The sequence below is a fragment of the Cystoisospora suis genome (genome assembly GCF_002600585.1).
Source record: "Cystoisospora suis strain Wien I chromosome Unknown contig_472, whole genome shotgun sequence".
NCBI classification, from domain to species: Eukaryota; Apicomplexa; class Conoidasida; order Eucoccidiorida; family Sarcocystidae; genus Cystoisospora; species Cystoisospora suis.
Window position 1 is genome coordinate 26,903 of NW_027153273.1, and position 15,213 is coordinate 42,115.

Below are 15,213 nucleotides of genomic sequence, written 5' to 3' on the forward strand. Positions count from 1 at the left end.
CTTTCGTACTAGTTCCATGTTTTTGCCTAATACTTGCTTTTTTGAACATGAGACATAGACATCGATTGACCGTCTCATCCCGTGATGCCTTGCGGTCGTGGGCGTTTTCACATTTCCTGTCTAGTGTTTCCACGTGGTTTGCCGTTGTGGCCGACTGCTCCAGCTCGTGTGAACTTGCACCGTTGCGGCACGAACTAACCTGAAGTCTAAGTACAGCTCTACAGAAGCGAGGAGTCTCGCCAAGGGGGGGGCAGGGGTGTGAATGAACGATTGACCACTCCAAAGTCAGGCTCTTGTGTCGCCTTTCCACCTATATGCGACTTCTCATCCCGTCGCCCTGTCCCCCCTTCCGCTCCCGCGCAGTCGACAACGCGCTGTATCAGTTTACAAGACTGAATTTTCTGCCTTCTTTCTGTCTGAGTGGTGTTCCGCTCTCTGAAGAGACCATTTCTCTACTTGTTCCCGTTTATAAAGTAATTGTGTACCTGCTTGTCTCTCTCGCGTCCGCGTTTCGTCTTCTTTCTGCAGTAAAATCTGAGTATTGTCTCTCTCCTTACGCGTCTGGACAGCCTACAACTACCACTACAACTACCTTATTTCCTTTCCTTCTCTTCGTCTCCGCCGAGTGGAGATTTCTTGTCGCGGTAACAACGGATACAGTGCGCTCAGCTTGTCTGATGGCGGAAGGCGGAGCAGAGCTAGCGCCCGCTGTGACGCTTCGCGATGGACATCGGGGTGGAGGACGAGACGGGGATAAGGGAAATTGTGCGTATGTTTGTTGCATGTCTACTCGGTCACGAGCAAGTGGTATCCGTTCTCAAGGTGAAAAGTACCTAATTGACGAGGGGAGAGGGACGCGGGAAGAGCCTTCAGAAGTGGCGTGTCCTGCTTATAGACGAGGTAGTCGTTCTGCTACCGACAGGTGCTGTCATGGCTCCTGTTTCCATAGCACAAAAAGCTATAGTACTGATTGCACTTCAGGTGGAAGGAGACGGCGACGGGGGCAACTTCAAGCGTTCTCTGATAGGAGCACGAGTGTGTTGTCGCGGGAAGAACTGAGGACAAATCAGCAGAGTCATCGCTGGGAGACTGCAGCACTAGAAACAACGTTCAAGTTCGCAAGAGGCCCGCATGTTCAGTGTTACCCTTTTTCGTCTTGTCCTTTATTCTCATCCCATCTTTCAAGAACCCCTCCGGACAGTTCTTCCTTGTTCCACCGTCCTCAGATAACGCGGAGGGCGGGCTTCTTTCCTGGAAGGTATAGGCCAGGGGGGGAAGAGCTCCCGGAGAGAGCGAGAGAGGATCCATCATTCTCGTCCGTATTAGGTCGTAGTACTTGGAACGGCAATTCGAACTGTTTTATTGAAGTTGACTGTAGTGATAGTGAGAATCGAAACTGGTCGTGCGGGGAGGATAGATGCTCTGGACTTGTAGGGCAGTCGAACTCGATGGCGGCAAGGAAGGGAGGCGAAGAGAAGACAGTAGACAATAATCAGTGTGATAGTGTGGACACGCATAGGGAGACAGCTTGGATGATGAAGAAGAATCTGTCAATCCTCTCTCCTTGCTCGCCTTCACCACTCTCTTCTGATTTTCCTCCCTCGTCTTTATTTTCTTCCTGTCCTTCCTCAGAGGCATGTACCTGCCCGTGTGTTGGTTCACCTGAGCCGCTCGTTGTTGTTGGAGCATGCCCTCTCATGGTGAAAAGAATCTTGTCAGTTCCGGGGGATGCCTTGGAAAGGTCTCGTAGTCATGACGCAAACCGTGATGGTACTGATGGTGGTGGCCGTGGTGTGAAACCACAAGTCGCTGTCGTTGTGAAGAACGGGGAAGGACGCGAAAGTCTTGTTGTTCCCTGTCCTTCCCTTCTCTCTCCTTTCTTTCCTGACGGCAGCTCCCAGGAAAACAGCCACTACATGGCCCTCTGCGCCTTTTCTCGGTCACCGCCATTCAGTGCTAGAGGTATTCCTTCTAGCAGTGGAAACATCTGGAATCTCTGCTCAGAAGATGATACGAGAAGAAGTAGGACGAGCAGAAGACGAAAGAAGAGATCGTCTTCCTTTTCATCATTGATACATCCCAGCGACGACAGCGATTTCGTAAGTATGGTGCCACCGTCCTTAGGTCCAGAATGGCAGCAGGGATCCGTGGGAGAAGGGGGAGGTGTCAGGGGTCGAAAGGACCATCTTTGTTTCTTCTCGGAGGTGGAGGAACGAGAAGAAGAAGCCAATCGTAGAGGGACAGGCCGAGCAGCAGCATTGTGGGAGGGCAAGGAGGAGACGGCAGGACCTCATAGAAGAAGATATCGTTACAGGCGAAAGAATCTTTCCAAATGCCAAGTCCCCTGCGATTTTTTCATAGGAGAGAAGCAAACAGAGAGAAATTCTGACATTTCACTCCCAGAGAATGAGAAGGGTGATTCCGGAACACCGGGGGAACCGAGTACCAGTGAAAGAAGTGATTTCTCGTCTGTGTACGTTTCTGATGGAGGAGACGGGAAGGGAAGAAAGGCCACTGCTGGGCCGCTAAAGCAGCATCGTCAGATGATTTTCTCGAAGTCTGTGAAGTTTCGCGGTCACCACCGTCGCCTTTGCGACGGTGAGGGTGTCGTGCACTTGAAATGCCCCATACGGGATGGGCTAAACCTTGGAGAAGGTTCTCTGCTCTTAGGAAGTATGTCTAATACCATTATAAGCGAGCACGTGAAGGGCAAAATCTGTGTAAGGGAAGACGCCTTTGATGGTGACGAGAAACTTTGTTGTTCTTCTTTTTCGCCCCTGTCCCCTTCTGCCTTGTGTTCTGTCTCATCCTCTTCGTCACTCGGTTTGTTTCCTGTTGGAGGGAAAGAGGAAAGGAGTTCTTCTAACGAAGGCAGAAGCAGTAATGATCATCGCTCCACCACTAATAGTCATAGTGAGGGAACACATTTTCTTTTTCACATCCACAGAGATACTGCTTCTTCCTCTCGTCGGAGTCGTGCTGCCTCGAGATCATCAACCCTGTCAAAAGCTCTTTCGAGGTGCAATTCCCAGACTGTCTTCTTTCCTTCAGCTGTCTCGAACAACCCGTCGGGGGAGGAGAAGAAAGAATGGCACGAGAAAGATGCTAGGGAAAGTTATAGCTCTGGTAGTATACATCACGGTATGAGGAGTCCTCCTGACACTAAGACGGATAACTTCAGAAAGAATAATGAGAACGGACACACAGTGTCGAACGGTCCACGCTTGAGACGAGCTCAGTATTCTTCTTCTTCCCCTTTGTACGCAAGCACCAGACGTGAACTCTACAATGTGAAGATTGGTGAAGGACGTTTTTTGGCTGAGCTTGTCGGTGCGTGCATTTTCATGCGTCATGGGGCTCGTACGCCAAAGGAAAACCTCGCAGATTCCTCTTCCTCCTCGTCCTCTTCCTCAGCTTCTTCGGGAAGTCAGGAGTCAGCACCGACTTCAGCTATGGGAGTTGGGGTCGGCAGTCATCCGGGTGAGAAGAATATGTTTGGCACTACTTCCGTGCACAGCGCTCAAGCCGAGAAGAGGGGAAAGCAGACGACAGGGAAGGTCTTGAATGGCGAAGAAGATCCGACCAAAGTGGGACAGGAAGAGGAGGAAGATGCACAGGAGAAGCAGGGAAGAACCGGAGGTGAGAATATTATCGAGCAGGGAGAGGGTTCATCTGATCGCACACGTGGAGAAACTGATAGTACTCGCACAAGTCCTATCAACAGTAAAGTCAAAGTGTCTTGTCTGTTAGGAGAAGGCTTGTCGACGGCCTCGGTACCAGCGACGGAGATGGCGGTCGGTATGAAAAAGGGGGCGAGAGAACCTGCGGAGCAAGGTGAAGAAAGGAGCGTTGCCTATGGAGTGACGCCCGAAAGAAATGCACTAGAAGAAGGACGACCGACTGAAGAGGAGAGGAAGCGGAAAGCGAATGAGATTCTCAGCGGGAGAGTTGATGTGGGACATGGTCAACGAGAAGGATGTTTTCATCATAGCGTTAGTCCCCCAAAAGATTCTTCTGTTCCTGCTCCAACTCCGTCTTGTTCGCATGTTGTCGATGATGCAGAAGGGGAGTCGCTGTCTCTTACCTCTAGTATGACGAAAGGGGATTCGATAGGTATCCATACTTCTCATCAAACTACATCGATAGGTCATCCTCCCGGGCGCATGACTACAACACCCATTCAGGAACACGGAGTCGTTGCGAAACGTGTAGGAAAATCGATGACTGCTCCTTCTGTCTACTCGGAGTCTCTCCCCTCACCTTTCCCGTCACCACCGGCAGCGGTAGGGTGTCTTGTTTGGGTCCCTAGTCATGTTTTGTGGGACGCGAATTCTGCGAGGCGACATCCCAACTACTTTCGGAGTAGTAGTAGCTATAAGGATATGTTGTTGGATATAGCATGCCCTCAGAACTCAAAGAACGTGGTGGCCGAAGACGGAGAACACCCAGCTGTCTCGTCGTCGTGGTTGTTACTGACTTCCACTTCACGGAAGATTGGTGGAACTGGTGAACTAGAGGAGAAGAACCATGGCGGTAATGACCCTTCACCTCCTCACGTTGCTGCGCCTGACTTTTTGGGGGAAGAGGGCATGAAGGGCGACCCTTTCTCCTGTGCTGGCTCTCGTCGTAATAGTAACACGAAGAGCGGTCTACCTTCTCTAAGGAAGAAGACGCTATCCGAGGAGATAGGAAGAGGCAGAGAGACACAGAGACATACGGACGAGGAGAAAGGCCCTGAGTATCTTTCGGGGTGTAAGGGCAGAGTCAGGTCTGGTCCGTCTGATGCTCGTGAGGACCAATTTCGTGCATATCCTCTTTTTCCCAGAAAACGACATCTCGATAGTAGCAGCAGTATCGATAACAGTGGTAGTCGCAGTAGCACTCTGAAGATGATCTCTCTGCCGTCATCTTCGTTCAGCCGTTTTCTCCAGAAAGCTCAGGGTGAAGATACGCGCACTCCGTCTTTCGTGTCGTCGTCTGGAGTCTCGAACTCGTCCTTCTTACATCACAGCCGTCACACGTCCTCTTCTCCCCTCACTTCTCAGATAACAGCAGCCGCTTCGTCTGTAAGTACGTCTGCTGTACCTTCGGAGACAGATTTTGTGTCCTTGGCTTCTGATGGGAGCAACAGTAGCCGAGCTGGTACGGCTGGGTATGGCACAGTCGGGCGAGGAGGGGGAAGCCTTCTGGAGTTTTCTCTTTCTTCTGTCAGGAGGAGTAGGGAAGGAGAAGAGACTGAAGGATTCATGTCTCCGTATGCTTCGACAGGGAGGTGTGCTACGGAGGAGGGATGCCAACGCCATGGTATTAGTAGCAGTAAAAGCACTGGCGCTTCTGTAGAAGCTACAGGGGTCAATAGAGATGATCCTGATTCTACATCAGAGGCGGGGGAGAAGGTTAGCAAGGAGACTCACGAGAGGGCGGCAGAAGAGAGAAGGGCAGATGGGGACAAGAAGACGACGCTTGGGTTGGACTGTGCAGTGATGGAAGTAGAGAAGGAAGAGAGTGAAAAAGAGGTAGGGGGGCACCAACCGAAGGCGTTGGACGAAGGAGGTGATAACCATAGTGGTAGCAGTCACGCTGTACTCTCATCCAGTGTCTCAACTTATGGCTTACCAGCTAGCGATGTGGAGAGCTGTCGTATTTTGCGCGAGGGCAGCGGTACTGCCGGGGGGTTGGGGGTGGACGGCAGCGGACGCCTGGTGTCTCTGAAAAAAACAGATGATTTTGATAGGTGTAGGGGAGGAGATGTCACGCGACTCTATTGTCGGGGAGATTCGAGAGAATGTGAGTCTCCTGCGAGCGTATCGACAGCTGCTCTGACGACCAGTAGGGGCAGTGGATTCTCATCGTCTTCCTCGGATGGTTCAGCGTCGAGGCCTTCCATACAGCAGAGAACTCCCGATGTCGCAGGAGGGGGGGGAGAGGATTTACCCGAAGAACCTGTCATGATCAAGGAAAGGCTGCGGTGCAGTGGCAGTGTATATACAGATAGAGGGGATGCGTCTCTTCGAATTACCCAAGAAGGAGAAAAAGGAGGAGGAGATGGAGAAGACGAGGGTTTTTGTCCTCCCCAAGCAGGCCAGTCTCCTTTTGTTACCTTCGGACCTGCGTTCGCGCCTGCATCTGTCTCTCCTGTACCCACAGCTTTGGATCGTCCGAACTCTCCTAGCCATTCGTCAACATCTTCGTCGTCCTCTGTCCCTTTTTCTCTCTCTCCATTATCCTCTTCCGTGCATACAGCTGGTGTCTCAGAAGGTATACCATTACTCGAGGGGACAACCCCCTCCCTGAAAGGGCGTGTTTCCTCTCTGGTTGCCAGTGCCTGTCAGTACTCTTCTTCCTCTGCGGATGGCGGTTCTAAGGAGACTCCCTCGGCTGTTGCAGACCGAGCAAACGTTTTCTCACGAGGCCGCGCAGCCTCGACCTTGTCGCCTAGTGGTTGCGATTTACTAGATGATTATCAACAGCACGGTAGTGTTGTGAAGAAGCTGGAAGTCGCCATGGACAAGTTCGTCACGTCGTCTTCTTGTTCTTCTTCATCTTCAGTTGGCGTGTCCTCTACGCCGTCTTCGTGTTATTCTCCTTCGTCATTTTTTTCTTCTTCGTCGTCTTCTACCCCTTCTTCGGTAGTACGCCGTCTCCGTTGTGGGGTCTGCGGTACTTTCTCGTCAACTCCTCTTCTCGGTGGTCTCTCTCTCGGGGTTACGCGTGCCCCTGAGAAATCAGCTTCAACTTCAACTGTCACTTCTTCCTTTTCTCCTCTTTCGACTCACACCGCTTCTTCCTCTTCGTCTCAGGTCATGCACCCTCCTTTTCTTTCTAATCCTGGTGTGGCGGGGGTTTCCCCTTGGCCCTTCAGCTGTGCCCCAGGCCTTCTGACAAAAGCGGGATGGCAGCAAGCTGCGTGTGTGGGGTGTTCGCTTCGAACTCTGCAACGTGTGATTCTTCGCAATGTCGTACTCCGTGACCGGTTAGTCGTCCTCACACGTCAAAAACATAGGCATCACCGTCATCATCGTCCTTGTGCTAGACATACGTCGTCGTCTCCTCAACATGGTCTCCCTCCAGCTAAAGCAGGAAGTTTCCCGTCCTCGGCAGCCGCGTCCTTAACTCGAGGCACAAGACCGTTCTCCTCTCATGACGCAGTGGCGAACCTGGAGAAAAACAAGGTGAAGGTGGACAAAGGCCTGGAACCTAGTAGTGACGGTGGGGCTGATGAGAAATTCCTCCGTCATGTGGAAGTCCCTCACGAGGAGCGAACTGATAGGAGAGATTCGTGCCACGCACAAAGCGACGTCGGCTACGGTACCTGTACTGGTAACAGTGAGGATAGTAATAGCTGTCCGGGTGGTGCACAAACAACTCAAAAAGGGGGAGGACGGAGGCTGGAAGAGAAAGCCGCAACTAGGCGAGGCCTCACAAGAAAGAATGAGAATGAAGGGGAGACATGTCATCTCATGTTAGATCCTAGCCGCGGGGGCGAGGGAGGTTCCTCAAGAGAACGAAGATGCTCGCATCCGTTTTCTCTCTCTTCTGTTTTTTCCTCACAGCAACATTCAGGAGGTTCTGGAAGAGCAGCCGGCGGTTATTCTCATTATCGTTACGCTTCAGTGTCTGATTCTCCTTCTGTTTCCGCGTCCCGTAGTGGCATAACGAAAACAGTTTCCTTGTGTTCTTCTCCTTCGTCGCCCACTTCGTGTTTATCAGCATCTCTCTCATGTCCTGTGGTGTCGTTCGCATCTTTGTTGTCGCCTCCTTCGGGCTTCCCTTCGCCTTCTTGTGACCCTTTCTCGATAGCACCATGTGTGCGTGGTACCGTTCAAGACTTGGAACCAAACACAAAGGCGGTTCCATTTAGTGTCACTACTTCACCGTCTTCCTCTTCTTTTGCATCTTCCTCGTACCTGTTCTCTCGCCCTACGCGCTCATTTCGAAGCCGTGGTCTCCTGGATGGCGCCGGTCATTGTCTGCACGCCTGTAGAATGCCGGGTGAGAAGCAGGGAGGAGGAGGGGGCGTTGTACACGATCCAAGTAGTTCGCAAAACTCTCGCTTTGTTCGCGGCAGTCAAATTCTCCACTCTTCTAATGACAGGGAGACGAGTCCTCTTCAAGTCAATGCCAACAGTGAAAAGAAAGAACCTGCACCGTTCTCATTTCTCCAGAAGGATTCAGGAGTGAAATACCCGTCCTTTGGGAGGGAGGTGGATGGAGAACGAGGTGCACCAAAAGTGCCTCTGTCTTCTGTTTCATCTTCGTCTACAATACACTCAGGTGAGGGTGACGAGGAAACACATCACGCTGCAGAGCATGCGCTCGCGAAGGGCCTCGAGGAAGGATGTCAAAATAGTCGATCTCTTATCTTGTCGGAAACTGGTTATGAGGAAAGAGAGGGTCATTGCCCTAGCGTGGATGATTCTTCTACTCGTTTGCCTGTACGCACCGCCCCGCAGAGAGCTGAACAAGACATGAGGAAAGATGATGAGGAAGAAAGGATGATGCTAATGGCCGGAGAAGGAGCGGAAAGACCGCTCCATTATCGTCCTGAACCGCGTGATAGTAACTATGTGAATCAAGATACTATTTCTCCGGAACAGGTAGCGTCGTCGTCGGTCACTTCAGCATCAGGGTCCTGCCGTCATGATAGCGAGCAGCACCATCTACAGCGTTGTGCGGAGCAGTCTCTTTTGTGTCCTCTTGAAGAGAGGGCGTACCAGGGTGGGGGGTCGCCGTCTCACTTACTGCCATCATCGTTAGCAACTTCGTCGTCTTCGTCTTTTGCTCCTTCAATTCGCAACCGTCGAGCTGGTCTGCTCTTATGCAGCACGGAATCTCTTCGATGTCAACAGACAGCTGAAGGAGTCCTTGCCGGCATTCTCCATGGGCCTTCGATACTAAGACGAATGCAACATCATTGTTGTGCTTGCTCCTGTAGTATGGATAGCCCTCCTGGGAGTATGGTGGAATATCAGGATGATGATGGGGACATTAGCAAAGATTGTACGATTGAGCTAGAGGAGAGAGCTCTGATAGCTGGAAGCAATCATGGTGAGAACCTCGCGCAGAAAAAGATCGCAAGAAGTGGAGGAAAAGAACCGAAGCAGACAGGACAGAAAGCTGATCAACAGCATGAAGAAGAAGCGACTGTACAGGAGGATCACAGCTGTCTATCCTCTGCCCACAAGGACATTACAAGTACAACTCATTCAGTATTCCCTCAGCAGCATGACGGAGAAGTTGAAGGTTCAAGAGGTGGAGTTGATGGAGTGTCATCGTCCTCAGGATGTCTTTATAGAGAAAAGTCCTTCAGCACACACGAAAGCATGGCCCCGGGACTGACTGTAAGTGATGAGGCCATTCCGCCTATGGAGAGTCCTCCTTGTAAGACCACAATCCAAGAATCACTCTCTCCCTCGACCTCCCCGTGCATAACGGAAGGGGGAGAAGAGCAGAAGCAGGTTTCGCTCTCTGATGGATTGCCTCGACAAGATAGCCAGACGCCTCTCAAAGGACCCACACCTTGTGTTCCCCGTGTAGGAGGTCTCTACGGGCCTCTTGAGAAAGGAGAGACAGTCCTGTTTCCATCAGTAGATGACCCTCTTCGGTCACCAAGCTATCAGCCGCCGCGGACGTTATCCGTACCTCGTGGTTGCGGTAGTAGTAGTGGGGTCTCTTCTGAGTTCGAAGGTAGAGGCTGCTCTGTATTGTCACGTGAATGGAATAAGGAGGTAGAGGAGGACGGATGGTCGTCGCCCCAGCAGAAGCCTGGCGATACGAAAGGATATGAGGGTACCGAGTCATTGTCGCCTTCACCTGTTTTCCGAAAGTCTCCTAGTGTTGCTGAGAACTCGATTTCGAGTAGGGCCGGGAAAGAGACATCTTCACCTTCTTCAGATGTTCGAAAAGCCTTCCCATGTCTTCATGTAGCTCCTTCGGGCTCCCCATTGTCTTTTGCTCTGAAAGCGAAGAGTCCCTTGGTGAAGCTTCTCAAGCAGAGGACACTCGAGCGATCTCAGTGCTACCGAAGAGTTTGCGAGCAGGTGAGCGGGAGAGAGGCGAGGGAGAGGTGGAGAGGTTTCGATTGTCTGAATGGCCGTTATTCAGTATAAAGACGCGGATTTTTCATGTTCTGCCTCGACCTCCTGGTCAGTATCGGAGAAGGAAGAGTTCTCTAGTTCTTGTAGAGTTGGCGGATCATCTGCGTTGTTGCTGCTAGACTTGTGTCAAAGCACAAGGCGGCGAGGCATTAATCGCAGAGAGGCAACGCAGTGGGTGCGGGTAATCATCTGCGTTGTGTGACGGAACGGGATAATGAATCGTCCATAGATCGTCTAGTGTTCTAGATTATGACTATTCTTCCTGTATAGGTGAAAGTGAAGCCAGTGAAGTTGATAGCTGTTACTTCATGTGGATTCTGAAGAGGAATGGTAAGAAAAGCCGGTACACAGGAACAGGCTGTCTTCATCCAACCAAAAAGACTCTAAAGGAGAAAAGAAGAAAAAAAGGAGAGTTTGGCAAGTCTTTTCAGTCATGCTTTCGCCTTGCTTCGTGTCGCAGTTCTCTAGGGATGTCATCTTGTTTCGTTCTTTTCTTCTTTCTTTCCTTTTACAGCTGTACGGAGAATCTGAGCTTCTTCGTAATCTAACTGGATGGCATGAAAAAGCAGGACTGAAAGTCATGAAGAAGTTCGTGTCAGCGTACGGGGCATACCTGTTTCATGGTGTAGCGCCACCGACTCTTCAGTCGGGGAGTTTCTTCTTTGCACCTGCAGCAGCAGCCGCCGAAGCTCCTACTACGGCAGCGTTAGCTGTCTTTTCGTCTGCCGGGACAACAGCAGTTGCCATGGACCGTTTTCCAGTTTCAAGTGTATCTAATACGTCAACACCTGCAGAGACGCCTGTTGAGGGGGGGACGCATAAAGTTCTTTCTTCACGCCTTTCACTCAATCGTTTTCTAGCCGAGAAATCAAGCGACGGCATGTCAACCTCTTCCGCGTTTGTCAGTCTTCGGAGGCCATCAGCTCCGATTCCTTTATCCCTCTCACTGAATACTCCAGGGTCAGGTATCAACGGAAAAGCACGGAACCGGGAGAATGATACAGGGGGTATGAGTGTTATTGTCACTCAAGGCGAAGAAGACGGAATGATATTTGATACCTCACTAGACTCCTCCTCCTCCTCTTCTGTCTCGTCTTGCTCGTCGCCTCTAGGACATCCTTCTTTCGATACTTCTCAGCCTTCTTCTCTTCTCGAGACAACAGTGTCCGCGGGTCGCCCCCCCCCTGTCGCGTGTGTGTCTGCCTCGATGGTGAGTGCGAAGACTATCCCTCGTCCGGCTGCTGGGCTTGTTATCTCATCCTCGAAAGAGGAGACAGAAGGGCGGGTCCCCGCCGAGCGAAATAAAGAAGGTTCATCGGGGAAGAACACAGGACAAAGTCAGGGAGAAGAAACAGGAAAAGGCAGCGTGGCCGGCGGACACACAGGAGGCACTCTCCTATTCTCTTCGCAGACGGCTGTGACGTCAGATCGCCACGCACAACCTGTTAATGCTGATGGGGAAGTAATAACGTCAGCATCTCTGTTACAAGCTACATTTCTCGGTGCTGATATCGTCACGAGGCTTCAGTTCGGACTAGATGAGGAAGTAGGGTGGAGAGCAGGGGGAAGCTCTCTTCTTGAACTTGCTGGGCGTCTCGAGCAAATGGCAGACTGGTATGCAAGTAGGTTTGGAGAGGTTGAGGGGGGAGGGTGTGACGACAGTGGTAGTAAGTATCTTGATGAAATGCGCGACGGCAGTATTGAGCATTGTTCTCCGTTCTGTTGTGCAAGAGAAAGGAGCAAGGAAGATCCTGGTGAAGACACTGTACACTCGTGTGTAAACGCCTGTGAAAGGGGGGCGGAAACAGCTCCCCTTCGGAGGGTCGGGACAGGGTGCGAAAGCTCACGGGAAACCAGAGAGAAGACGGAAGAAGAGAGTGGTGAAGCATCACGGGAAGGAAGGGAGGGTAGCAGGATGAAAGGAGCTACGGATGGAAGAAGACAGGACGAGAGACGGCGAACACGAGAGAAAACAACAACAGATGGTGAACATGATGTGAAGAGGAAGGGAGAAGGATCTGTTTATGAAGATGAAGTCCAAAGAGAAGGTACAAAAACAGGGGAACGAGGCGATAGCAACGAAGGAAGAAAACATTTGGAAGAAGAGGTTCCTGGGTATCCGTCTCCACCCTTTCCTCAACTACTCCAGATATTTGTTACACATCAGTCGGCACTACTCGCTCTCCAAGCAGCTTTAGGTATTCACACAGAGCAGTTACATGTGCCCCAGTTCGGGTGTTATATATCTGCTGAGCTGCTTCGACTTCGCCCGCCTTCCCCTGGTGATGCTAGTTTCCGTGGTCCGCTGTCTTTGTTCTCTCATGGAGAAAAACTAGTGCACAACACCGGAACAAAACCGGAGGAAGGCCCTGTTTCAGTACATACCGGAGGGCGAGGGGGGGAAGCACCCGGAGGCGATTGTAACGTGCCCCAACCAAGGAAGCTCAGATTCGGTCATCATTCAGACGAAGCAAGTTTCTTAGCAGCACGACGGAGTGAAGGTGTAGAAGGAGAAGGCAGGGGTCTGGTGTACTCAGCGACTGCTTCTTCACCTCCTGCTTTACCTCAGCGGTGCTCTTCTTCTAGCGCAGCGCATGCCGAGAGCCGAAGGTCACAAGAAGATGAGGGGGGGGAGTTCGGACGTGGAACGGAAACCAAAGCCCGTGTTTTCCCTTCTATTAGTACAGTAGAAGGTCCCGGAGGGCCGACCAGCTTATCTTCGGACAGTTCTCGAGTTTCCGGTTCTTCGTTTTCCCTTGAAGGAGAGAGCGAGGCCAAGCGCCTCGGCACAAGACAGCAGGGCTGTAGGGGAAGGGAAGGGCCTGTAACAACATCATTCTTGTCACCGTCTAACACAAACTCTTCGGAGTCAGCACCGCCACGGCAAGTTCCACAGTTGACCACAAGAACAGCATCGGACTCAAAGGCTTCATCGTCATCATCGTCGTCTCGACCTTACACTTCTCCCCATCCTCGGTTAGAGCACGTAACACCACCGAAGCCAAAAGAGTTAAGGCGGCGTCACCCAGGTTTCCTTGTTCGCTGGAGTATCAATGGCTGTTCCCCTCTTGTTCTTCCTCCTCATCTTCGCTTCTCCGTCAGGTCTTCTGTGAGAGAGGGAGAAGAGTGTTTGGAACGGAGGGATGACAAGGAGAAGACTCCATGCAGAAGAAAGGACGATGAGGGTAATCTGGACTCTGGACAAAGTCATCTTTTCGACACTTGTTCAGACATCGAACTGAAGGAGGGATTGATGAAGCATCCCACTGTCGGAGAAGGGAAAGAAAACAATCAGGACATTGTCTCGAGGGATGGAAAAGCAGAAGAGAAAGGAGAGAAGGCTCGGGCTCTCGACTGTGTTCAACATGAAAGACGATCATCACTTCAAGACCCTGATAGAGTGAAGCCGAATCAGCAGCAAGGAGAACGAAGAGAAGCGGAACTCCTTCATATGCTAGCGAAAGCCCTTGACGGACGCGGGGAGAAACTTCGGGCCCTTCAGCATGCAGCAGCTGTAGCTGAGTATGTTGCAGCTGATGCACACGTAAGGAGTGTCCTTGCTCAGGAAAGTACGGAGTGCAATGGCTCTTCGAATTCGCTGTCTGAGGAAGGTACGGGAATTTCTTCTCAGACAAACTTTAAGAAGGAAAACGCGGAAACTGGTCCAGGAGGTTTTGACGTGAACAACAGGGGAGGGCAGTCTCTAGTGAATGAAGTAAGGCTTCTTAGTTTGCCCGAGTCCCCCTCTTCCTCTTCACTGCTGTCACCATCCCGACCGAAGCATCCTGGCGTCGAATCCCCATGTACTCAGTCAAACACGGGGGAGGATACTACTCTCTCATTCGATGCCACTAGTACGGATTCTTATTCTGATGTTCGGTCGGTCACGGGAAAGGAAGATGGAGGCCGGCAAGATACCAGGCGTACTAATAGTAGCTGTAGTCGTCGTGGTAGTAGGAGTATTGCGAGTTCGAGGAACGAGTCTAAGAGAAGAGGAGTCTGTGAGGACAAGTTTTCGTCTGAAGCGGAGTTACGCGGGCTAATAACACAGCTTCTGTGTGGACGGCGTATACCTTGCTTCTGTCTACATTGCTTGAACCGGGCTCGAGTAGGGTTAGCGGAAGACATCGACCATGTTAGGGATAGCAAAGACAGTCGAGGGGGGGCGAAAGAACAAGGGGATGACCGTATCAGTCCACCAGCATGGATGCGAGGAGAAGATAAAGAAATTTCTGACAGTGTGGTAGGAGGGAGACGGAAAGCATGTGACGTCAGTACAGTTGATAAAGTAGATGAAGAGCTCGTAAAGATAGGGGGCGGGAAGATGGAAGATAAGGTCGAGATGCCGGTATTTGGAGAGGAAAAGACAGGAGAGGAACGCCACGAAGGAGACTGTTCAAGTGAGCTAGACAAGGAGACAAGTAATATCACCGAATTAGACACACTGTTGAGGTTTATCGATGCCCGTATAGACAAGTATGGAGTGCCTCTGCCTGTAGGGGAGGAACTTGAAAGACTTCAAGAGATTGTGCATCGTGATTTGAGGGGAGGGAGGGGGGCTGGCGCTCGGAGTAGCGGTAAAACTCACGGCGGCAGTAATAGTAGTAAGACAAAAAAAGAAGAAAAGTGATGGGAAGAAGTGCGAGCAAGAAAAACTTCAGAAGACTTGAACGGAAAGCGAACAGAAAGAAAACAAACACCAGGAAAAGGGAGAGGGGAGTAGCAGCCAGGATACTGAAGAGAGAGAAGGTAGGAAAGACGAGAAACACTGATGTGTGACAACATGTTGATAATGATCGGACCGACACCAGTATCTTCTCAGGGAAGGTTACTTGCTGCAATCAGTTTCCGTCCTGCAGCAAGTATGTTTTCTTGTACGCTTGCTTTTCTCAGTCTTTTGTATCGTTTTCATACTCGTTTTTTGTTACAAAGTTTCTTTTTTTGGGGAGATATATATGAGTATTTTTTCCGCCAAGGATGTGTTTTCTGTATGTCTGTCAAGAGTAAGTATGGGCAAGAAACGCCACGGCCCCNNAAGTATGGGTTGTACTGATTCCACGAAGGTATCCTAAGTTGATATGTCTTCGACTCTCACAGGCTCATATCTACACAGAAC

General features: G+C 51.1%; 1 protein-coding gene across 1 annotated transcript; it reads left to right on the forward strand.

Annotated features, from left to right (window-relative positions):
- Positions 1-314: 314 nt before the first annotated feature.
- Positions 315-14,727, forward strand: CSUI_001177 (uncharacterized protein; the record flags this gene model as incomplete). Its single annotated transcript, XM_068061383.1, has 3 exons — positions 315-1,258; positions 1,895-10,040; positions 10,612-14,727. 3 exons carry the CDS (start codon positions 315-317, stop codon positions 14,725-14,727), a joined length of 13,206 nt encoding a protein of 4,401 aa, XP_067926637.1.
- Between the last annotated feature and the right edge of the window lie 486 nt (positions 14,728-15,213).